The sequence below is a fragment of the Pseudorca crassidens genome, chromosome 4, assembly GCF_039906515.1.
Source record: "Pseudorca crassidens isolate mPseCra1 chromosome 4, mPseCra1.hap1, whole genome shotgun sequence".
Classification (NCBI taxonomy): domain Eukaryota; kingdom Metazoa; phylum Chordata; class Mammalia; order Artiodactyla; family Delphinidae; genus Pseudorca; species Pseudorca crassidens.
Genome location: NC_090299.1, coordinates 83,507,517 through 83,534,038, shown reverse-complemented (window position 1 = coordinate 83,534,038; position 26,522 = coordinate 83,507,517). Strand labels below are relative to the sequence as shown.

At 33.3% G+C, this 26,522-nt stretch overlaps 1 protein-coding gene across 9 annotated transcripts in view; it reads left to right on the top strand.

Annotated features, from left to right (window-relative positions):
• The window catches only part of EPHA5 (EPH receptor A5), a 330,826-nt gene that overhangs the window by 45,800 nt on the left and 258,504 nt on the right, over positions 1–26,522 (top strand). For all 9 annotated transcript variants that reach the window (XM_067736164.1, XM_067736162.1, XM_067736163.1 and 6 more), the window contains exon 3: positions 14,878–15,538. In XM_067736164.1, coding sequence (XP_067592265.1) covers positions 14,878–15,538 — 661 coding nt within the window. The remainder of the gene's footprint in view (positions 1–14,877; positions 15,539–26,522) is intronic.

Genomic DNA, 26,522 nt, shown 5'->3' with positions numbered 1-26,522 from the left:
AAGGTATTGAATAATGATACGTAAACCTAAAAGCATTCCATTTTCAGTTTTGGAATGTCACCAAAATTATTTTTGTATTTGAAGTAATTCAATAAAATTTTTATCTTATAATTATTTTATCTCTTTCTATTTAACTTTTCCTGAAGTATAACAATTATTTCCACTTTACTTTTACCTGTATTTTCATAAATCTCTATAGGTTATTTGGCTAAATTCTGTTTTCCTAGTTTCTGATCTGATCACAGTTGGTAATAGTGAAATGTGAGGTCAGCTGTTAGATCATAGATTTTACTTTAATTTTTTGTCCATTAGTCATTAATTACTGATGGTGCAAATATATGCAATTTTAGCATTTTCTAAAGTTTTACTTTGAATTTAGCAATTTTGTCAAATAAAACCTTAAACTTTCATTGCTATCTATAATAGCTGCTGTAGTGCTGTCAAAGCATATGGTTGTTAAAACACATAGTTCATTTGTTTCTAAGAGCGAGATACTCTGTATCACAATCTTTAATGTGATTTCATTAAGAATTTTTTTTATATTGTTCTATGGCACTCATAATAATAGGTATGATCCATTACATAACAAGGCAGAAACATACCTATCAGGAAGTCATGAAGCCACTGACCTCAAAGTCTTTCTTTTAATTGAAGTATAGTTGATTTACAATATTGTGTTAGTTTCAGGTATACAGCAAAGTGATTGTTATTTTTTTTCAGACTATATTTCATTACAGGTTATTACAAGATATTGAATATAATTCCCTGTGCTATATAGTAAATCCTTGTTGCTCACCTATTTTATGTATAGTAGTTTGTATCTGTTAATCCCATACTCCTAATTTTTCCCTCCCTCGTTCTCCCCTTTGGTAATCATAAGTTTGTTTTCTATGTTTGTGAGTCTGTTTCTGTTTTGTATATAGATTCATTTGTATTATTTTTACATTCCACATATAAGTGATATCATATACTATTTGAATTTCTCTGTCTGACTTACTTCACTCAGAATAATATTCTCTAGGTCTATCCATGTTCTTGCACATGGTAATATTTCATTCATTTTATGGCTGAGTAGTATTCCATTGTGTATATATATATACTATGTGTATATATATTCCATTGTATGTATATATATTCCATTGTGTGTATATATACACACACACACACAACACATTTTCTTAAGCCAGTCGTCTGTTGATGGGCACTTGGGTTGTTTCTATGTCTTGACTATTGAAGATAGTGCTGCTATGAACATTGAGGTGCATGTATGTTTTCGAATTAGAGTTTTCATTTTTTTCTGGATAGATACCCAGGAGTGAGGTTGCTGGATCATTTGGTAGTTCTGTGTTTAATTTTTTGGGGGAACTGTTTTCCATGGCGGCTGCACCAATTTACATTACCAAAAACAGTGTAGGAGGGTTCCCTTTTCTCCATACCCTCTCCAGCATTTATTATTTATAGACTTTTTGATGATAGCCATTCTGACTGGTATGAGGTGATACTTCATTGTGGTTTTGATTTGCATTTCTCTAATAATTAGAGATGTAGAGCATCTTTTCATGTGCCTTTTGGCCATCTGTATGTCTTTGCAAAAATGCCTACTTAGGTTTTCTGCCCATTTTTTGATTAGATTGTTTGCTTTTTTGCTATTGAGTTGTATGAGCTGTTTGTAGATTTTGGATATTAACTTCTTCTTTGTCACATTGTTTGCAAATATTTTCTCCCATTCCAAAGGTTGTCTTTTCATTTTATTGGTGGTTTCCTTTGCTGTGCAAAAGCTTTTAAGTTTGATTAAGGTCCATTTATTTATTTTACTGACCTCAGAGTTGTTATGCCTTAGTCTCCATGGCGTGGTTATTCTGAATATACCTAGATTTTGACTTCCAGAATCCTAGAGCCTCCTGCCTCATATAGCTATTTTGGAAGACTATAAGAGAGACTTAATATTTCCTTTCTAGCACTTATCACAAACCTGACATTATATTATCTTAATTATATTATATCATATTTTATGATTGGATGCCACCTATGATAGCATGTTAAATATAGGTATACTTTAAGAAACATGCAGTTGTCTTTATTGTTCACTGTTGAGTCTCCAGAGCATATGGTGATCAATGTAATTGTTGAATGAATAAATAAATAAATGAATGTGTGGTAGGAAGAGAAACATTTCCTCATTTATAAGAGTATGGATTTAGATCCTTGGGATTGTCGCAAAAGAGCTATGATCACCAGACCTCCTCAGTTATATCTTAAATGTGCTTCTCATAGAAACAATATCATATATATTAATTATATATTACGTATGTTGATAGCTATTTGTGAGACTTATGACATAGGAGACCAACCTCTTTTAATAAAAGCTTTTTATTATGGGATATTATTTCCAAGATTCAGATAGGCTAGTTACAAATAATATGGGAGTGCTACCTTTTCATAAGCTAAACTGCCGAAACCCCTGTTATCCAAATCAGTTGATAATAAATTGCCATAAAATGACTATATGCCCTTAAAATTAAATATTAATACACTATTTGTTTGCAGCCTTCCTGAGTTTCTACATGACACACCAGCCATTCTTCTCTTATTAATAATTGAAATTACATGAACTTGAAGTTCAAATACTGTGCACAGTTTACTTCAGAAGCCACACCAAGTCCATTCTAGGAGACATCATTCATTCCTTCCTTTTCATAGGCAAAACCCAACAGGCGTTTCCTAGAATATAGACTAGTTATGCCACTCATCAACCAGTGATTGGAAAATTAAATTCAAAGCACTCTCTAAATCAAAACCCATAAACTACCCTCTATTATCACTTATGTTTCATTAAAAGAGAGAATTCTAATACTAAAAATAATAAGCATATAATCCCCAAATAAAGAATAATCCATTAAATTGAACAAATTGGGTTTTATGAAATACCTACTACATTTTTCTCATTTCTTTAAGAATTAGTGAAGACTTTGTCACAGTCCATTGGTTAACATTTGGAAATGGTATAAAATTTGTATCTTCACTTACAGACTGAAACACTTTAAAACACTCCAGGGTTTTTAAAAATCTGCCATGCTTCCTCTGACTTGAACATAAATTCACCCCAGTGCATATGTGAACATATAAACAAATTAAAGTGTAAGTGTTTTTCTAGAAAACCTTTACATTGCTAAGGTGTTTACCATTCTTTCTAACTCAAGGTATGCACCCAGACCCTAGTTGGTAGATTGAATAAAAAACTGTACTAAGTATACAGTTCATCTTTGAAGAGTATACAAAATAAATACTGTTTAGAATTGATTCTAAGCAAAAAAAGTTATTTTTCTGTAGAATTAAGCTATCTGAACACACTACAATTACATAGGACTAATATGAGGATGTCTAGAGCAAGTTGGGCCTGACTGAATAATTTTAACCTTAAGATTCCCATCTAAGGTTTAATCGTACTCCTTAGGCTTTAGCAAAATAGAATCTAAGTGAAACTTTAATCTGAGAACTTAATGGACTATAGACTCTCCTTTGAACTCCGAGTACTGATAGTAATGTTCATGCCCAATGCACTCTTCCTTTGTTTTTCCAAATCTCTAACATGCTCAGAAACACATCCACATACAGACACACAGATATGCACAACCCAGTACTAGATACAGAAAAACACTCAGAAGATGTCCAGAACTAAATATGTCAACGTGCTAAGAGTCATAATAAAAATATCACATGCTAGAACCCTGTGAAAGGGTTTTCTGGAATTAAACCAGTATTTGAACTCTTCTTCTTATCCCTGGGGACCTGACTTTATTTCCACTTCTGGATCTTAATTTTTTTCCTGGATTATGAACCTTTCTGAACCTTTCTAACTTTTTGGTGCCCTCTTTCATTTATTCAACAAAATAACACTTACTGTAAATCTATTTTGTCCTAGTACTTTGTACATTATAAATGGAGAAATGAAAGACAAACTCCATGCTGTTCATAGTCTAATGGAGAAAACAGGCTGTACCTATTAATTCATAAGCATTATCATTCACTTACTATGTGCCAGTGACTGTATTTGGCATTGCAGAATCAAATACAGATATCTTATCTCCACTTTCAAATGGTTTAAAGCCCAGATTTTAATACATTTGTTTGTTCCATCCTACTTCTGGCCGCAGTAGTATTTGCCTTTCCTGGGCTTAGATGTCTTCCAGGTTGGTGCATATTGTCATAGCCAGCATAAGTGAAGAAGGAGGCCATTTATGTAAACAAGTGATGTTCACCAATGGTTTTATTTCATCTTTTCTTATTTAACCTTATTAAACATGATGGCAGTCTTCATTATTAAAGCTGGGCTATATATTCTGATTAAGGGGAGTATCACTTTTCTAAGACCGGTGTCTGAGGTTAACAATTACTCTATTGCTTTTCCTAATGAGTTTCAATATATCATGGAAAAAATGGAGACTTGGTTCATAGTGATACCCATGTAAGTATTGAAGCATGCTACTCCTTGCTGTTTTTCCTGCCTATCTGTAAGGAGGAAAGACCACATCATGTTGTGCTTTTCTTTGTTCCCACATATGGTGAAGGCATTGAGCCCTTTATAAGTTAATACAAATCCATTATCTGATTCCTCAAGTTTCCTGGGTCATTTTCTGAGTACATTTCTTTAAATTTTTCCTTATTGCTGAAACTCTTAATTTCTTTTCTGTTTTAGCATGTCTTTAGCCAAACAAAACTGCAGCCAACACCATGGGCTGCTTTCATTTTACAGTAATAGATGTATAAGCATTCAAGAACTGAAATACTATTTTGACTTTCATTTTTATTTAAAAAAAAGGGTTACATAGACCAGCAGATAGGAGATTTTGAATGATCATTCATTCTGTGTAACTGTCATAGACAAAATGTAAAAAAAAGTAGATTAAAAAACTTTAAAAAATTAAAGTGTAAATTAGGTCTCTACTAAAATGGTAGTAGTTTTCTCACAGAAAAGAAAAACTGAATGAGATTCAAGAATCATGAAGGAACATCACATTAATTTGATTTTTAGTATATTTAAAAGAACACTGTGTATTTAGATTACAATTGAGGGAAAGGAAACAATTCTTTTTAATCCAACTCAAAATTTTTTTCTGTATATTTCTAAACCTGAAACCTGGGCCTCATCTGGGCCTTATACTAAGAGAAGGTATAGTTTTGAACATTTTATTTAGCTTTCTAGAATATCTGTTAGCTATTAACTATTAGTTGTGTAGCAAACAGAACAATAAATGGAAGTCAGTGACAGTTATTTCCTATAATTATGGATATATCCTTTATCATATACAGAGTCCTGTTTGCTCCTCTACAAGTAGACACAGAAATATCAAATATTATCTAAGATTATTTAGGCTAAAAAATTCTATGTTTCTGTACGATAACTAGACTTACTTGTTATCTACATTTGCTCCATTTATGCTTCCTATTACTAGAATATATTGGTGAAAGGGATTGTGTTGATAAGCAGAGAAAAAGGCAATTAAAAACTTGTTTCAGTTTTAAGATTAAAATCCCAATGCAAAATTAATTTCACTATTCCCATTTGTGGTCACTAACCTAAGGAAAAAAAGGCCTCAAGATGATTAAGGGACAATCTAGGAAGATACAGAAAAAATATAGGCAGAAGATTCAAGTAGGAAGAACAAACATAAGATTTCTCTTCCCTACTGCTGTAATTTCACTAATGCTATAAAGGTTTTATATTTGCCTAGAACTCTTAGCATTCTCAGAAAAATGCATTTTCACAGTAATCCTCAAATTTAAAAAATCCTCAATAAAATGCAACAAAATATTTAGATTGAGTTGATAGAAAATTTCTATAAGTATTAGTCAATCACTGTCTTCAACTAGCATGCCCTGTTATAAAACTCTACAGTTTAATGTAGGTCAAAATTAAATTTCCATTAAACTAATCATCAAAAACATGTAAAAATGAATGCTAAAAATTTGGAATTGCCGTCTTAGAACTATCACTAAACATTGAAAATGTTCATATTAAGTTTTTGGTAAAAATGTGTACTTTTACTTAAGGAGCTATTTTTGTTGAGAGCAGTTTTTTGGTCAGAAAAGACTCAACAAATTCAGAAGGAAGAAACTGCAGTGGATCCCTCGTTGTTCCTTCTTTTACTTCCACCTCAAAGAGAGAAGCCCTGGGGTTCTGAAAAATAAAGTTGTTCTGTATGGAAGTTATAGCTTCTGACTGGACAACACAGTAACTGTATACACCCTCCATTTCTACAGTGTTGGTAATATAGCTATGGCAAGTGGATGCTGTGAACTTTAGTCTGTGATGGCAATATAATCACTTAAACTTGAATAAACTCAAAGCCCTAATGTGGCTGTTTTCCAACAAAAACTGAGATAGAAATTTGTGTTGAATAGCCACTGATTACAAGAACGTGATTAACATGAGATATGGAATTGATTACGGGTGCTGTTGTGAAGGCCTACACCAGAAATGTAATATCTTCTATTGAAAAATGAGGGCAGCATAAAGACCAGAGACCACAGACAACATTATGTTTTCTGGTATATTTTATAGGCTGGATAAATAATCCAGAGTTGCAAATGATTTACTGAAATCTTTTTTTTTTTTTTTGCCAGAATGGCAAGTGTATAATTGTATCTATTTTGCCTGAAATGTTAAGAGCACCAGAGGTTAGCACCAGAGATTAATCTATTTTATTTTCATTAAATTGAATCCCAAGTGAAATAGTTCTTTTCCTCATTTACTGAAGCTTTCATATTGCTTTGAGAAGAAGACTTCTCCACATAATTCTTAGCTATTTATAATAGGACAGTATTTACATTAAAGATAGTAGTAATGTCACTCTAAAATTTTAAAGTGTTATTGAGAATATATATATTTAAAGAACCGTCGGAGGACCATTTCTAGCATCTTGTAATACTGTCATGAAAGAATTCTTCATTGTGAGTGTGTGTGTGTGTGTGTGTGTGTGTGTGTGTGCAATATAGAAACATGACTCATTAGATCTTAAAATCTCTGTGGTAAATCTGTACTTTTACTTATTTAAGTATGTAATTGAGATCACAGTCATCTCTTTAGAAAGATATAAACTCACAGACTATGTGAACTTTTGTAATCGTACACAAAAGATTATCTGTATTACCACAGTTTTACAAGTTATCAAATGTTGGACTGCCTACCTCTTGGTATAACAGGATAGAAAATATACAGTGCTAAGCTACTATCACATAAAAATGGACATGTCTCAATGTATTGTATAAAATGGAACTAAACTAGATCAGTGGTTTATAAATCTATTTTTAGCTGCTCCTTTTAAAATTTTAGTTCATGGCACAAAATTACTGACAAACTAGATAACTTGTCATATTTAATGGGACTGCTTTTTGATTAAACACTGATGAGATCATTTAAGATTTTAATTCAGTTTATTAATTTGTTAATTTCAGACATACCTATTCACTTAGCTCGTTCTGCCTTTTAAAATTATTATTGACAAGTTGATGTTTGAATTTGTTTTCCTAGGTAAACTTTTCAGGAAAAAGCCAAATAAAAGCTTGAAGTATTCATGATATATTTTAACATTTTATGTAATGGGAAACTGTTTAATATATACCATCTTAAAAGTGGAATAACAACAAATATATAAGCAGTTATTATATGTACATTTTCTTTTTTGTTTTTAAATTATGTTCATTATAATATTTTTCTAAGAAATACCTTTTTGTTTAAATCACAAACTTCTCTGTCAACATTTTACTAGTGTACTTTTGATTTTTCCAGTCTCTATGTCATTTCTTGTGCGCTTGGATATTTGTTAAAGAATAAATGAAGAAAGAATCCATATTTTTTCTTTCTTTCCTTTTTGAAAAAAAAATTACTGACTGCAACATTAAAGAAAAAAATATGAATTGTTTTTCCAGGTGAAAAAAATCTCCTCTTTACCATTCATATTTAGTGTTGTAAGCAGATGCTCAATTGTCTACAAATTTCCCTGTGAAAGTACTCATATAAACTTGAAAGTTTTCATCTCTATATTTCTCAAGTGATTTCGTTTCACAAATTGAATTTGAGCCCATAAATACTTGTACTATTCTATGGGCAATAAAGTAATTGACTTCAGCTTTATTTCATACATAGAAAATTAATTGACTCATTTCTAGCAATATTGCTACATCATACTCATGAATTTTAAAGATGCTTTAAACAGCTCAAACACCTATTTGATGCAATTCTTTTTTCCACTAACATACTATTGAGGAAATGTAACAAGATAGTTAATTCAAATTATTTTTGCTGAAAGTTGATACATTTTGTCATATTTATTTTACTAAAAAACATAGCTATTAAAGAGATTGAATTTCTGAAACAGAAACTACTACTACATATTTCTTTCTTTTTAAACCATTTTGCCTTGTGGTTGTGCATAAAAACTGAGCTACTTCTCTTGGTCAATGGACTTGTGTGGTCTTGATCAAAAAGTCAGTAAACTGACCAAGGAAGGATGGGTGCTAGAATTCTACAAGAAAGGTCCACAATTTTATCTTTTGAAACATAAATACCTAGTTCATTAGGTAACGAAACATTTTCTCTTTTGTTGGTTAAAATGACCTCATGTGCCAATATATTTTATGCATTAAAATTTTAACCCTTCAAAAGGAGCAAATGTTAATTAATAACAGGGACTTCCGATCTTAGACTTAATTTGGCACTAATTAGTGTATCAATCTCTCTGGATCTCAGTTTACTCCTCTGCAAAATGATGTGGCTGTGTTCTGTATGATTATGTCATGCATGTAGTGTGTAATGAGAAAATTAATCTTCTCAAATGTAGGTTGACTAGCTGTAGCTTGGACCTATTCTTCCTGTATTGTATTATAGTCTTGAGGTTTTCACACATTCTATGATTACCTTTGAATTACAATAAAATTTCTTTCAAAGCATTAATGACCCAAGGTAAAGTTTGGTCTTCTACTTGACTCTCACTGTTTAAGCATTTGGGCAGCCACTGGGCAAGCAGGTGGACTAGGCACTCATGTTTGTGTTCAACATGCACTGGTCTTAATAATACAGTATTTCTTTCTAATGAGGAATGGCCTCTAGTGGACAGTAACACATCAAAGGTAGTAAGAACAAACAAAAAAGTCTGCCCCAACAATAATAGGATTCCTCATTTTTTCTGCCATTAATCATGTTCCTAAGTCACTTATTCTTTAAGGATTTTTCTGGTTCATTTTCTCTCAGAGGAATTGTCCTGGATTGAATGTATTAGGTAATGGCAAACTTCTGCATGCACACACAGACAAATGAGCTCAATTGTACATGCAACAGGGAGGAAAAACATAATGATTTTATGTAAACATAGCAAGTCTTATAAAGTATTATGGGGAAGAATATTCATAATAGTTTATCATGCACATGGGAAAAATGAGAAAATAAGCAATTCATTTAGGTTCTTATTTGAGTATATTTTACCTAATTTTAATCAAAATTAAAATTAGGTAGCAAAATTAAAAAAAATGAAATAATGAAACTAAAAATCTGATATTAAAAATATAAATTACTATAAAAAACTGGACATTAATAGAAAGAAAAACAAAAGATCTTTGGTGTGTTTGAAGTTTCTGATTTTTATATTCTATTTCATTTGATTCTTGCAAGAGTGGGAAGCTTCCAGAAATTCTAGACTTTAGGTAAACATATGATGCGGTAGCAATTGGAATGTTTTGCTCACTAGTTAAAATGGGTAAAATGCCCGACTTCCGAATTTGAGCACATAGTCAAACTCTTTCCCAGGCAATTTCTAAGATCATGGAGAGGTACTACTGTTTTAAGAACAACAGTAATTAGTAATTTGAGGTCAGGATATCTTCAGTGAAGTTAGCAAACACACTACACACACACAAAGAAAATAAAAAATAAATGATATCTAACAATATTTCAAATAAAATGAGAAGCCTAGAATTAGTTTCTTTTGGAGCATTTCAAAATACATTATACAAAATATTGTGATATTAAAGGATAATGGACAGTTATCCCTATATTCAAAGAAGCATTTATGTGGTAAACAAGGTTTGTTACAAAGTTATGCTTTGGACACTTCAGAGTAAAGCTGGGAGCAGTTGACTCCTAGCTATATTTTAACATCGCTCTGCCAAAGAAAATCATTAAGATGGTCCTAATTTTGTTTGACTGAAATAGGGGAGAAGGTATAGTGCCACTAACTGATATGCTACATCCTAGGCTTTTAATTTGTATTGAATGTTGAAGAAGGCTAGTGAGTGAAAAATAAAAACTGATATGTTAAAACATTTCATGCTAAAAAATATCTAACATATCTAAACTAAGCTGTAAGTTATAACTGGGAAAATGTAATGCTAAAGAAAAAGAGTCCTATAGGTTAATATGAAAACTAAACTAAAAATAATTGTATGATTGGAATAAGCAAATGTCTTAAAATAAATTTTCTAGAGGTTTTTACTGAAGACTAATTTTCAAAAATATGAACTTATAAACTTTCCTTTATTTGAATATATAAAGTTCAGACAATTTACAAAATTTATTTTTCTTCAAACAAAAACAAAAGGCAAATCATATAGTCATTTATTTACCATGTTTGAATTATTTCAGATTTCATATTAACATATATCTCTGGACTTAGGAGGGATATGTATGTGTTTGATATTAATTCATTCATTATAAAATATTTACTGAGTGCCCTACTCTGTGTCCTGTGGTGTCAGACTCTGAGGTATAGTAGAGAAAAAGAAAATTGTCTTTTCCTTCATATCCATGTTTAGAATATTAAGTTATATATAGGGAAAGAGAGAGAGAGAGAGAGAGAGAAAGAAAGAAAGAAAGGAAGGAAGGAAGGAAGGAAGGAAGAAAAGAAAGAGAAAGAGAGAAAGAGAAAGAAAGAGAGAAAGAAAGAAAAGAAAGAAAGAAAAAGAAAGAAAGAAAAAGAAAGAAAGAAAGAAAAAGAAAGAAAGAATTATTATTCATGGTTACATCATGTCTGAAAAAAAAATGTGAATTTAGTATCAACAGAGTGGAGTAGCAATCAATGCAGTGAATCAAGGAATCCCACACGCAAACCCAGACTTCAAGGACAGAAACATGCTAATAAGAAGGCAGAGGTACAGACAGGCAGAGGGGATACTCAGATGGTATCAGGGTGGTATTTTGTGAGCTTGGGAAAAATCTGGTCTTCGGTTTTCTCATTTCTAAAATGAACAATAAGACCAGGTCTTTCAAGGCCACTTCTGATGTTTTATACTTGATATTATATGACTGGGATAGAGGGTTTCAGTTCTCACTCGAAATTATGGTAATCAGTATGCCAGCGGTTAAGTCTTGGTTTATACATCTAGATACTGTAAGAGCTGGGACTAATTCTAGAGCTCCAGGCTGATAATCTTTCCTCTGTACAAGACCAGTCACGTATTTATATGCAGGCCTCTACTACAAAGTTTCTGACCACTGTACTTTAGCCTTAATAAATTAATCTCTGTATAGATGCATAATAATGAAAACAGAACTAGATAATAGGCACCCTCATAACTTGAAAGGTCAAAATCGACTCCGTTTGCTTGATGATTCTTTATGTGTATTTGGGGACACAATGTAAGGGGAGATTTTACTTTAGGCTGTGTCTCCTGAATCAGTGTTTTAAGTTGTGAAAGTGAAAGAAGTGATATATAAGCTAGAGGATTGGAAATGAAATCAATGCTAACAATATAAGAGGCAATAGGAGCTTGGGGCAAGAAACCTAACAGGGCAATGAGAGGCAGGCAGGGAGAAAATAGTTCTTAATGGCTTTGGGTAGGATAAGTGGGTAACTCCATGATACACATATGGATATGAAAATAAGTCTTTTTTCTTTTGCACTTCTCTGATCAATGTGGCTGACTTGTGATACCTGGTCAAGCATGGGATTAGAATGCAACTGACTTGGAGTTCTCAGTGGCCAGTGGTAAAAGGAGCAAGCCCAAGCATTTGAGAGAGAAATCAAGCCAGCCCAAGCTGAGTGTGTAACCAGTTCTTTAATATTAAGGCAAAGAAATAGGAATGAGGAGGAAGCAAACACAAAGAAAAAGCCTGGGCTCAGAGGGTGGGTCTTGAGGAGTAGCCAGACCTGAAGAACAGAGCTACACCAACTATATTATGTTCAGTGACCATGCCTCCAAAAGGCCTAGGCACCTCGTTTGTAGTAGTCAGCAAATATTTTATTAAACCATGGGATCATAGGAATTCCAACAAAATTAAACTGAAAATATTGTGTTTTCTGTCTGTGCCCTTCATTAAATTACGGTAATCTCCTTGACATGACATTTGCGAAAGCATCTAGGAATATACCTGCTGTGATCTTAAGTTCTTGATGAGTATTACTTTCTGTTCATCTCCTTGTTTCTTCTTCCTAAATAAGATGTTTGCTGAGAGCAGCAGGATGTCTCCTTTGTATTAAAAGGGAAGAAAACTTTGAAGAATTCAACGTTTTATTTCAGCTGGTCAATCTAAAATAAATGAAATATTTTTGCTTGTTTCTTAGTGTATTTGTCTAAATAGGAGGAGATATTTATTGGAAATGTGTATATATTACCTTTCTGATTCTTTGAATGGCTTATAGCCATAATTATTTAAATGAAAGTCCTCCTATTCATGCATTAGAAATAGAAAATGTGAGCCTTCATTTATATTTTGGACACTTGAAAAGAAAAATAAATAAAATCCGACCATGATAAATCCTAACATCAAAGAAAATTACAGTTTTTCCTCTTCTTAATTGAGAATATTCAGAGAAGTAATATGCCTATACACATACTTTGAAATTATCACCCGAAGCAGTAACTATTAAGCTGTCTTGTCAAGTGCTGCTTGGCTTGCATTTTTAATAATATCTGTGGTACCTTGGACTTTGTACAAAGACTGTGAATTGCTTGCCTTATAATCTTGGAAGATGCTGCTATTCCAATTCCTTTTACTTGTCCAATTCCTTTGACTTGCTAGCTGGATCCTATTGGAATATGTGATGCAGAAATGAGTCTTCCATAAATGATTTAAGGCCAAGGATTTGAAATATGTTTCTATTTTGCATTGGAGGACTATTAAAAAATAAGAGAATCTAAAACAGAGATAACGTAGCATTTTGGTTTTCCTTTTTCAGAGAAGAGTTTTTTGATGCTCTTTTCCAATTTACTAATGCAAAGAAAATACATTTAATTAATCTTCTTACAGTAAGTTGATCATTTTTGTTGTTTTCGTTTGGTTAGCTGAGGTGCTTGTTTCCATGAAATATTAATCATGACATTCATTAAGCATTTATAATAAACGTATTGATACCTGGATGGCTTCAGGAAGAAACTGTAAGTAGTTTAATGAGAGAGAAAGCTGGTTTAGAAAATCAGAGGCTAAGTACAATTTAGATAAATTTTGAGAGAGGACAAAAGTGAGATTAAATGAATGAACTAAGGTTTCATGTAACACCCTAATGTGAAAGTTGTTAGGTAAGATACAACCTTGATGTCTCTGTGATTTTAAGGAGCTCAGCAGTTTTCCCTCATTAACACCTTTTACTTCTGTCTGTCTGATGGCAGCTAAAACTCTGAGAGGGGCCATCTGAGGTATATGATTTATGTGCATCCCTTGTGATGCCACATTTTCATATCGTTGTCATTTCAACAGAATCAAAAAATAATGCTCCATTTAATTTCATGTCTAACTAAATGAGGTTCTGTGAAGTTAATACTTAATGTCTGAAATCACATTCTGGATTTATTGAAAGCCAGTGTGTATGGTTACATTGCTCTGTGTGTTTCAGGACAATTTTTAAAGATTTAAAACTATATGTAGTTTTATTCACACAGATTGTAGACAGGTTTTTAAAGTTTCTTATTATAATAACCTTTATGAGAAGAAAAATCTGGTTTTACACTGTTTAGAAAGTGGTGTGGTGCATTGACATTCTCAAAACCGTAGTATTTTACCAGGAAAGAGATAGGTTTAGATCTCTTCTTTGGCTGAATAGTATTTTGGAAGCTATATAAATCATACTTAATTTTTCTACATCCTGTGTATATTCAGAACTTCTAAGGTCATTGTGCCTAAAATAATGCATTGGTAAGAAAGAATAATGCATTCCCAGGATATGTATAACAAAAAAATCTCAGTATTTGAAATGACAAGGCTCTCAGTATTACTAATCTAAAATTTTTATCTCTATTTTCTATCTGTCTCTAGGTTTATATTTGTGAATAAATGTATGAATAAACACTTAGTTATCCAACTGTAAAAGATTCCTAACGAGATTGGTTCAATGAAATAAACATTTATTATTAATTTTAAACTAATGAATTTTCTTTCAAGTTTTATTACATTGTTGTGTTATTTGTAACCTGCCAGGGTTAAATAAATGTGGATTCACGTTACATTTTTATCCCTTCTTTTCCACATTTATTGCTTTTTTTCTCATTGTCATTTTTAAAAAAATTGTACTTCCTTTTTTCTTTCAAACTTTATCTACCCTTTTTCTTTCAAACTTTCTTCCAAATATATATACTTGCCTTTCACTGCTTCTCGTTAGTCACATCCATACTGAATTTTCTTTTACTATTACTCTGAAATACATGATTTTTTTCTGGGGAATATGATTTACGTGTCTTCATGCTTGAGTTACACTGGAGATAATGACTAATACTTTACTTAATTAAAAAAGGGAAATAATTTTTAAAAATTTTCATGGTATAGCTCCTTCTCTCAATACTGTATATTGAGGAAGCAGAAATTTTACACCTGAATTAGTTTTCTTTGACTATTTTTGCTGGTTATTTTCTAATTGTCTTTTAATTTTTTTGTCCTTCTATTATATTACACAGTGGGAAGAGATTGGTGAAGTTGATGAAAATTATGCCCCTATCCACACATACCAAGTATGCAAAGTTATGGAACAGAATCAAAATAACTGGCTTTTGACCAGTTGGATCTCCAACGAAGGTGCTTCCAGAATCTTCATAGAACTCAAGTTTACCCTGCGGGACTGCAACAGTCTTCCTGGAGGGCTGGGGACCTGTAAGGAAACTTTTAACATGTATTACTTTGAGTCAGATGAGAATGGGAGAAACATCAAGGAAAACCAGTACATAAAAATTGATACCATTGCTGCCGATGAAAGCTTTACAGAACTTGATCTTGGTGACCGTGTCATGAAACTGAATACAGAGGTCAGAGATGTAGGACCTCTAAGCAAAAAGGGATTTTATCTCGCTTTTCAAGATGTGGGTGCTTGCATTGCTCTCGTTTCCGTTCGTGTGTACTATAAAAAATGCCCTTCTGTGGTACGACACTTGGCTGTCTTCCCTGACACAATCACTGGAGCTGATTCTTCACAGTTGCTTGAAGTGTCGGGCTCCTGTGTCAACCATTCTGTGACAGATGAACCACCCAAAATGCACTGCAGCGCTGAAGGGGAGTGGCTGGTGCCCATTGGGAAATGCATGTGCAAGGCAGGATATGAAGAGAAAAACGGCACCTGTCAAGGTAAGAGTTTATCTTTGGATCTGCAGGGGTTGTCTGCTTCAGTTGGATCATGTATATGTATTTCTTCCAGTGATTATGAGCAAACGACCTTTTACTTTGCTAATTTATGGAGATTATTTCTCTTCAAGTTTGATTTCTTTCTTCTCAGAATTTTAAAACTTCTGGCAATGATGAAAGATTTAATGTAATATTTTATTGGATATACATAATTATCAGAGTGTCTTACTTGCAGTGTAATATTTCATATTCATTTTGCTTTCAGAAGTTTTATTTTTGGACAGCTCAGATCAAGGGATTATTTCTTTGTATATAACTTTCTTTGTATGATTAGTGTCTGCTACTTTATTGCTACTTTATCTCCATGAAGAGAAAATAGTACTCTTTACTCGTTATATGAAATTCAAATGTAAACCTTCGATGAGACTTGTTTTGGCATGCTTTTAACTGCCTTTTAAAATTTCTTCAGGTATAAGTTCAGCCACATGAACTTCATTGGAAAATATGTATAAGGTGACAGGACTTAGTTTACTGTGTTGTTTACATATAATGGCTATTACATGCTTGCTTTTAAGAATTTCCAGGTCAATTTTAAATGCCTAATAAGTAGAACCCAAGCAAATAACTGTTTGGAGATAGAGCCAATACAGAAAGGTCATTTCAAAGCAGTTTGCACTTGGAAATTTTTTTGTTTTAATTTTTCTTTTAAATTGAAACTTGATCATGCATGCCTCCTTCTTCATCTGAAAATACCCTCATTTTGCCCACAGTGTGGTGAGTTGCGCTTTTAAACTTGGATCTTTATCAATAGCTTTTTGGAACAGGATAGTACTTTATGCAAAGTGAAGAACAGCTTATGAAGAAGAAAACACGTTTTCCTTAAAAGAGGAAAAATCCATCCTTATGAACCTGAACTTGTTTTCACCATGATGTGTACATGCCAAATAGGTAATGAGAGTTAATGTGTATTAACTGAGGAGAAAACCAAATGCTAAGAAGGCCCCTAATCCCACTGGTAGCTTCAGGTGCATTTTTTTTTTTTTCTAAATCCAGTATATAATGTGGATCAAACTTGCTCAAGTTTGTTCAGGCCTGACTGTAGATTGACCGTAGATCCAGGGAAACAAAACTAGGAAATTTCCTGTAAATCATATTGACTTTGCTTAATTATTTCTCTCTAGAAACACATTGCACCATATTTAAACTTCCTTTTTCAGCATCACCTCATATTTGTATACCATCTACAATCAAGTGCATGATTATTTCTCCACGTAATCTACAACTCTCTATTCCTTTATATGTATATGTAAAGTTTTATTAAATCAAAATTATGTTTCAGATATGCTTTTAAGTTTGTCAAGGAAATGAATCAGATTTTATTTAGGTTTGTATTTAAAGGAAAGTTCTAACTAACATTACCTTAACTTTTCTTTTGAGCAGCCTTCTTGGTATAAGGTGAAGCTATATGTAATTGTAGAATCAGAAGTGGGAGTTAAATATAATCCATTGAATACACTGTATTCTTTTCCCTAAAATATTTACAATATGAATCTTATTATTTCTAATAATTTGTTTACTATTATTATAAAGCAGCATGCTTGATTTGGTTGTTTGTTTATATCCTTTTAGCGAATGATAATGTGGTACCTTTAGTTCAAACACAGTGACTTTTGTCTTCGTCCGTATCCACACAGAGTATAAAGGACCTCTGCATTTAGAGGATAATTTTTGATTGTTGCTGGGCTTAAAATATTCTGCAGGTGCTTATCAGGAAAACATCTTGGGGAAGTAGTGTTCTGACAGGATGTTTTTTAGTGCATGCATTTACTGCAACTTCCTATTCTCGTACTCTTACTAATTGAGGAGTAGAGACCTGAGAGAAAGAGGGACGAACCGGAGAGGCTACCTTGGAGGAAACGTCAATAAATGTGTTTATTACCCTACTCTGGTAGGAGGAACAAAGGCTGTGGGTCATGAAGGCTGTAGACACAGCACCAGAAGTTGTTCTACACAGTGCAGTCTATATGAATAGTGCCTCTTGGTGTTTTCCCATGTACAAATGATATGTGGCCGCTCTAGGAGGAATTTCAAATGTTTATTTTATAAATAACATCTTATTGAATGAATAAATAAATGTTGAAGGTTTGTTTTGGAGAATTAAGGCATCACAGATAGTCCCACATAAATAAATATATGCATTTAAACCTATATATTATATGTACATGCAAATGTAAATGTATGTATGTGTGTAAGTGTGCGTATCATATACAATTCCTCCATAACTCTAACTCATTCTATGGTTTTAATGTACTGTCCCCAAACCTTTAAGTAGGGACGTTGATGTTTTGGAGCTATCCTTGATAGGCCAGAAATCTAGGAATCATTCTTGACATCTCCTTCTTACCCACCTCCCACTTTCAATCCATCCCAAAGTATTTATAGAAACTACCACGCAATTATCTCATAAAATCACCCACTTCTCTCTGTTTCCTTTTTCCTCCAATCTATAAGCATATCTTGTTGGAACTTTATTTTTAAATATAATGAATGACTTTTTATGTAGTTTTGGTTTTTGAGCCATGTGAGTGTATCATCTCTACAAAAATGCAAATCTGGTAGTTGCATACACCCATCCTCCTCAGTCCCTGCCTAGTCCCAACACACTTACTTTAGACTCTTCAATGGTTTCCTTTAAAATAAAGTTTTTAAAGTAGCCTAAGATCCTGCATGGCTTTGCGCCTGTTAGCTCTCTAGACACATCTTAAACTATGCACTAGCCACACTGGCTCGCTTTTAGTTTCTCAAAGGCTCACTTTCATTACTTGTTCTTCTATGATTCTGTTCCCTTCCCTGAAAAATTCTTTTACCTCCCTTATGCCTGATCAACTCATACTAATCCTTTAGATCTGTGCTCCAACACTCCTTGTTCAAGGAAGCTGGCCCTGATCCTTGAAGACTAGGTCATCCCCCTCTGTTATTTACTCACATATTTTCCTTCATAAAACCATTTAGAGTTATGATTTTGCACATATTTGTTAACTTATTATTTGATTAATGATTCACTCCCCACCCCCATTAGACTACATACTCCTTGATTACAGCAGTGGTGTATGTAATCTTAAGAAGTGAGAAGGAAATCAAAAGGCAAGAGGTAAGGAAAATGAATTCAAAAGAGGAAATAGGATGAGCAAAGTCATAAAAGAATACTATGTTTTAAAATTATTTATTTTAAATAAATAATTGTGTTTATCTTACCTTTGTACTTATCTTTAGAAAACATCCTTGGTCATAAAAATTGACAAATATGTCTTTTAAATTAATCTTTACTTAGTCCTAAGATTCTCAGGCCAAATTTTCAAGTTTCAGGTATTAAATCATATATGATTGGCATATGATATATTAACTATCGTAGAGGTCGTCTTAGTGATTTTTGTAGACCTCAAAACATCACATGCTGAAAAGTGTTTATAATATAGCCTTATTACATATTTACATTTAATAACTCAGTTTCTTTTATAATCAAAATATGTTGGGATTTAATTAAGGCTGTAATAAGAAGGTGAAGTTTGAGTAAACCTGTTGTAATGATTGTCGTATGTTAAGATTTACTGAATCTGTACTAGGAAGTGACCAGGTAGTTGCTGTTGGATCATGTTCATGTGACTTGACATGCGTGCAGGGCATGATAGACTTGACCGAGAGGCTTTTAGCAACTAAACCTTAAGGAATCAGAATGCTAGGCAGCTTATTAACATATGGCGGCTTCAACCCAGAAGACAACCAAGAAGTGATTCAGGAGTCCCTGTCCATTTAGCAGTTCATATTTAACTTCCTTTAGGAGAACTTGACTACCTTTTCCATGATAATCTGATTTTAACAAGGTAAGCAAGTACTCTGGTTTCTATTGTATTACGTTAAAACGTAGAGTGAATTCATTTTTCTAAAGCTTACTTATATGCCTGAATTTTCTATAATAAGCTGCCTTAAGTATACAAATTTATTTCCTTGAAATGTTCTTTATTTTCAGGAACTAATAATGTATTAAATCCATTTATTCAAGTATGTTTCCATATTTGTTATTTATTATTATTTCTGATGAAATTCACACTATTTTTTCCCTTAAGAGTCAAATGAAATTTTTTTGAGCACAAAATTGTTAGCAGAAACCCATTTTGGAAGTTTCTGCTTTTTATTGAAGTGAATGTGTTTGACAGAAGTAATTGAGTTCACATGAATCAAATGTTGCCTGCTGAGTTCTCTTGTGATTATGTTGCCGACTTACTCAGATGCAAGGCAAGACCACTAATCTTCATCAGTTGCTAGCGGAATGAAGTAGTAATTTGAAATTACCCCTAGATAATTATAGTTTCACTTATATCAAATGGAGGAAAGAGATTTAGATTGTGGGTCACTGCCAAAACCAGTCAGAGTGAAGAAGGTATATGGTGCATGCTCAAATACAGGGTAAGGGGGGGTGTCACATGCCAAGGGCTGCGGAGAAAAAGCACATTAATTGTCCAACTGGGAGATGATTGCACAGCAAGGAAATGTAGTGAAAATACTGAGCTCAAGAAAGAGCCTTGATTCAGAAACAGTACAGATACTGCAGGGAGTAGTATGTCGATCATTCAAACTTCTGGTGCATATTTATGTTTGAAACAAAATTGGCTGGAAATTTAGGGTATTAGGTGTTCATATAATTATGCATTGGAGAGCCTAGTTATTTTTAATTAGACACATTACCAAAAAACTTCAAAGGGGTTGAACTTTTGGTCCTATTTGGTATGCTATTTTATGCAACAGAAGGAAACTAATTTTAATTTAAAAATTTTAACAAAAGATGGCAATTATGAAAGTAGAGTGTCAATGGTGTGTGAGTATATGTGTGTGTGTGTGACCTACTGCTGTGAACCACCACTAAGACAATCAAGTAGTTAAGTCATTTCATCTATTTGCAGGTATTACACATGAGAGTAATAAAATAGATTTTTCTTTTCTTTTTAACTCCTCCCTTGAATAATTTTAGATTAGTTCTATTAAAATGTTAGAGCATACTCTGCATATTTTTGTTTTTTCTTTTCTTTTTTTTTCTAAATCAGGGTTTTTCAACACTGATACTATTGATATTTGGGCCAGATAACTAGTTGTTTGGGGGGAGGGGTGGTCCTGTTCACCGTAGGATATTTAGCAGCTTCCTTGGCCTCTAATACTCCACTCCTGATTTTCATAGTCAAAAATGCCTCCATATATTACCAATGACCCCTGGAGGCAAAAATCTCTCTTAGCTGAGAACCACTGATTGAAATATACTCCATCTGCCTACGTGAGCAGATGTGCTGCTAAAGCTAAATATGTTTATAGACTGGTTACCTTTGCAAAAGTGAACATTTTTCTGCAGAACGAAAGAAGTGTACATTTCTTAAAATGCGTATTCATTTTTTTTTTTTTTTTGCGGTACGCGGGCCTCTCACTGCTGTGGCCTCTCCCGTCGTGGAGCACAGGCCCTGGACGCACAGGCCCAGCGGCCACAGCCCACGGGCCCAGCCGCTCCGCGGCACGCGGGATCCTCCCGGACCGGGGCACGAACCCGTGTCCCCTGCATCGGCAGGCAGACTCCCAACCACTGCGCCACCAGGGAAGCCCTGCGTATTCATTTTGAAATGTGACTAATTTAACTTGGATAAAGTGATATAGTATATCAGTAAATATGCTGCTGATGAGACGCAACGTACCCTAGTGTTTTAAGCATGCAGATTCTGAGCCAGAATGCTTGGATTCAAATCCTACCTCTGCCATTTATCAGCTCTGTATCCCTGACCAAGTTGTTGAATCTCTTTATTCCTTGTTTTCCTCGTCTCTAACTACCTCATAGCAATTCTAGGAGATATTATATGAAAATTATTTAGAATAATGCCTAGAAAACAGTACTTATTCAATAAACGTTAGCTATGTCTTAGATATTTTATTAAAAATAAAATTATATACAGGAATATGTGTCTGTCCATTGGAAAATACAGGGTAGCTTCAGCTTAGAAAATTCTCTAATTTGTTTAAACTAGAGAGTATATTCTTGAGTAGAATCATTTATCAAAGGATAATCCTACATTTTTATTTATTGGGTGATCAAAACTATGTAAATATATTGGAACCTACTTTATAAAGGAGATTTGCTCTCTCCTTAGATATCATCACTCATTCTTTAAATTATTGATCGCTCATCCTTTAAGTTATTGTACTAGGCACTGTAGTCTATCTATACAATTCCTGTATCCTAGTAATGCAGACAGATAGCTCACAAACATACATGTGCACTCACATCTACAGTTACGGTTTATGAGCATTGTTACTGGCAGTGTGAGTGTGCAAAAAAATGGGTAGTAAGAAAATGTTTCTCTGAAAAGGTGATGTTTAACACAGATGTGAAAAAAGAAGCCACAAAGACTATGGGAAACAGCTTAACAAGCAGATGGAAGCTTTCAGTGCAGAGATTTATCATAGTATATTAATCAATTTTGTATATATCTCTTTTCCCTCTAAAATTATATTAAAATGTATTTGCATATTAAAATCTGAGAAATAAAAGAGCTGCTACTCCCTGAAATTACCTGCTAAAAGAGGCTATTCATATACATATTATACTGTCTTAAGGATAGAGAATTCCTAATAATACCTAGGGTCAAATACATATATATCAAATATGAAACAACTCAGTTTATTTATGAGTAGTATTGGTGTGGTGGATGGCAGCTTGTAAGTTATTATACCAGTTGAAAGAATGAAAGCCTTTTCTTTTTTAAGAACTTAATGTTTCATTGGTCCAGTGAATCTTCTGGATATGGGCACAGTAAAAAAAAAAAAGAGAGAGAGAGAGATTTGGCAATAAAGGAAAAGAAATAGAAGAAGCAGAAGCAAACACTCCATAATCCCTCCTAGACAAGCTTTTGATCTTGATTTTGCACTCCTACTTTCTCACTCATAAAAGGAGGTACATTAGGCAAAGTCGTGAGTCTCCCTTTCCTATGCCATGTTTAGAATAAATGTAACAAATAAATACTATGCCTCATATTTACAGTAATAGTAATAGCTACTTTGTACATTTTACTTTGGGTCAGTCTCTAGAATGTCTTATTATGATGGTGGCACATTCCGTATTGTTACCGTGCAAAGGAATTTTAGCATTTCTGATCTTGAGCTCCATTATGATCACATGGATGGAGAATTAGTGATTATATTTATGTTCAAGTGTCTCATATTTTATAAAATATCTCCTGATAAAAAACATTTATTAAAAGAATATGCATTGGATATGCTACTTTTATTATAACAAATTAATATAGAAATATATAAATTAACAAAGAAATATAGAAATAAATTAATATAGAAAGATAATTCTCTGAAAAAAAGTTTAATGATAAAGATAAAAGCTATTATATATCATCATATATCTGAATTGATATATTCAGAAGTGGTTTAAAATCCATGATACTTAAATGTACTGGGAAACCACAACGTACTCCTTCTGTTTTATTGTTTGCTTTTTTTTGTTCAGGTAGCAGCAGAAGGATTTTTACAAAGTCTGATAACATAAATCAGTATAGCTCTCATGGGAAAAGTTGTGTGTACAGGAAAATTTAATTTTGAAAATTCACTGAGTGTGATTCAGCAAACATCTCAGTGTCTATTCCCAGATTCTTAAGAGCAAAAAGTTAAAAAAAGAATGCAAATGATATGAAACAAAGTAGCCACCAATGGCATAAAATCATTAAGTAGACTTAAAACCTCAAAATCGACCTGAAATCACCACCAGATTCTGTACGCAGTAAAGAGAGCTGTGGGCTTTAAGGTGATGCAGGTCTCCATTCAAATCTCACTTTTCCTTTTGGTAGCTGTGTGACTGTGGACAAACAAAATCAGATTGAGCCCAACTTTCCTCATATGTGAAATGTTAAATAATACAACATGCACCTGCAGAGATAGCCTGTAAAGGCATATAAAGTATGCCTACTTCAGGAGCGGGGCATGGACTAGCCACTTCAGCATGACCTGAGAACTTTTGAACTACAGAATCTTAAGCCCCATCATAGAAAAACTGAATCTGAATCTACATTTTAGCTAGATCCCTTGGTGTTTTTTATGTGCATCTATGTTTGAGAAGCACTAATATAAAGGACTCTTGGAGTGAATCCTCCTTTTTTCTTTATTTTAAAGATTAGGGAACTGAAATACAGATAAATTTTAGGGCCATGTAACTACATAAGGGCAAGAAATGTATTTATCTTAATCCCTTTGAATAAATATCAAAATATTGCACTCTCCATGTTGTTTCATGACTATTACGCATTAATTATATATTTATCTTTCCCTCCAGATGTTTCTTGTTTTGATATAGATGCTAATTATATAACTTTTGATTTATTAGGCCAAATGAAATTCTTTCCTTTTTTATTTCTGCTAATTGCTTCTTGACTTTGGAATCTCATATTTACTATCAATTCATTCTACTATTATCATAAGTAAACAATATTGGCAAATTAGGGGAAAAATCAAACCACAACAAGGTAGAGAAAAAAGTACAAATGGCAGCCATGTCCTAATCACTCCAATTTATGAATTACATTTTTGGAGTGTTTGTCTTTTTTTATTGGCTTGTAGGAGTTCTTCACATGATTTAAGCTTTCCTCCTACTGATGAAGTATTATTGGGACCAGTTTTTATCTAATTCTTCTCTTCTCAACATTTTTATAGTGCAACACAGTAATTTTAATAATTTAAAACCATATTGTTGCTGGACACACCTATGGGAGATTCTGATTCCATTGTGTGGTGCTGGCCAGAGCATCAGTATTTTTTTTTAAAGCTCCCTAGGTGACTGTAACGTGTAGTCCAGATTAAGGAGTTTTATGATAGTTAGGATTAAGGTTTGGTGGCTTTTAGTGTCTTATGTAAATTTATACCCCAAAACCTCATCCAGGGAAGGCCACAAATTTTGATTCTTGAAGACTGATTTCTTCCCTCCATGAAGAGGTCCCACCTCCCACAAGACTCTTTGGCACTCCTTGTATACATGGGCAGCGTTTTACCCAGTGCCTTCTATTTTTTTTTTTTTTTGTATTCCTATAAAACTTTATTTACATAAACAGGTGACAGGCAGGATTTGGCCCATAGGTTGTAGTCTGCCAACCTTCTGCTTTATACCCAAATACAAAGAAACTGTATAAACAACACAGAAATGATAAGCATATTAATATTTTGTCTTATTCTAACTCTACAAATTCTCCTCTCCTCATCCTCCTATTAACCAGTGCCTTCTTGAGGGTGCAGCCAGTGTTTCAAGGTTTCAGACTCTCTGAAGGGCTCCCCACTTTCCACAAGGCTATGGCTTTTTCTCCTGGACTCTGGGACATTAAAATCCAAGTCTTCCCGTTTCCCACACCCATTCTCAGCCCTCCTGTCCTGCAGAGAAGCAGGATAGGATCAGCTCTAAAAGGCAGCACTCCATGCTTTGGTTCCCTCTTTTTTTCTTCCTCCTGTGGGTTTCCATCCCCATATTTATAAAATGTATTGCCATCTTAAAATTTCCCTGCATTAAAACAAAACAGTAAAATGAGCCCTGTTAAATGACAAAACTAAAACAATTTAGTAACAAGTTTGATATCCTTTATTCAAAATAATCCATGGACTGGGGGAGTACAGTGCCTCACCAGCAGTGGGACACTCTTCCCAGGGGATTTTGGGCAAGAGTGAGCTTTTTAGAGCTTTAGAAGAGGCAATGCGGAACCAAGGAATGATTGGCTAGGAGGTCCGGATTTACTTACAAGGCTAGCAGGTCCTACTTTCTAGGGTAAGGTGGGCTAACTAAAGCTGAGTTGGAGGATACTGATTGGTGTATGTTAGGTTTCTCTTAAGTGCAGGCTGATTTAGGTTTAGATTTGTGACATGTGCTGGGCCACTGGGGTGACCTCAATTTTGTGGGTCCCAGTATATGAATTAACTTTATCAGCCCCAAGCTTTGTTCTATTTAATTTAATTTCTAGGTACTTGGAGCGTTTCCAGGTTTTCTTAGACCTTCATGTTGTTGGAACCAGAAGACTTGGGTGAACTAGTAAATGCTAAACTTAAGTCTATAGTTCCCTAAGTATACAATGCCCAAATATAAAACTTTTAATTTTGAAAAATTATTGCTGACCTACAGGAAGCTAAAATTAGTGAAGGATATATACATCCCTGTCTGAAACACTCTCCACCCACCAAATGTAAAATTCATTGGTATTCATTTTATCAGAAATAAAAATTAGTTCATTTTTTGAAAAGTACATTTCATTTATGTTTTAGTCAACACGTTTTATTTTACTAAAGAGTTAATAGCTGAAAAAATTAAACTGAAACATTTGTCAAGTAAAGTAACTTTTTAAAATGAGAATTGACATTTTAACATTGACATGAATAGAGAAAAAGTTATCTTTTACTTTTCTTCTTCTGCAAGTAGCATTAGAATTAAAATGATTTACAGACCATAGAGAAAAAATTCCTGCATTTCCTTAAATTCTTTCCACATTCTTTTGTCAAAATCTCTCAAACTTCTTCAAAAAAATAATATTAAAAAAAATTAATTTAGGGAAAAGGACATCCTGGCTTTGAGAAAGAAGTATAAAAGGAACATTTATGAAACTTGGAAACACAAACTAGTAGTCATACTGTTTTGTCTAAAACAATTTTAGCATAAAGGATACTAAATGATACCACAAAATTTAATTTCATGTTATTAGCCAACTTGGTGTAATTATAATAAATAATTTCATCCTGAATAAAGAAAACTAAAGACAGGAGTTTAGAGGTGCTATGTTAATGCTCTGTATTGAAATAAGAATAATCATATTTTTTCATAGTACTAAAAATGGAGATATGATACAGATGGAAATCTTGATGTATTTCATAAGCTCTCTGTTACAACAAAATAACTAAAACAAAATTATCCTTTCTGCAGAAA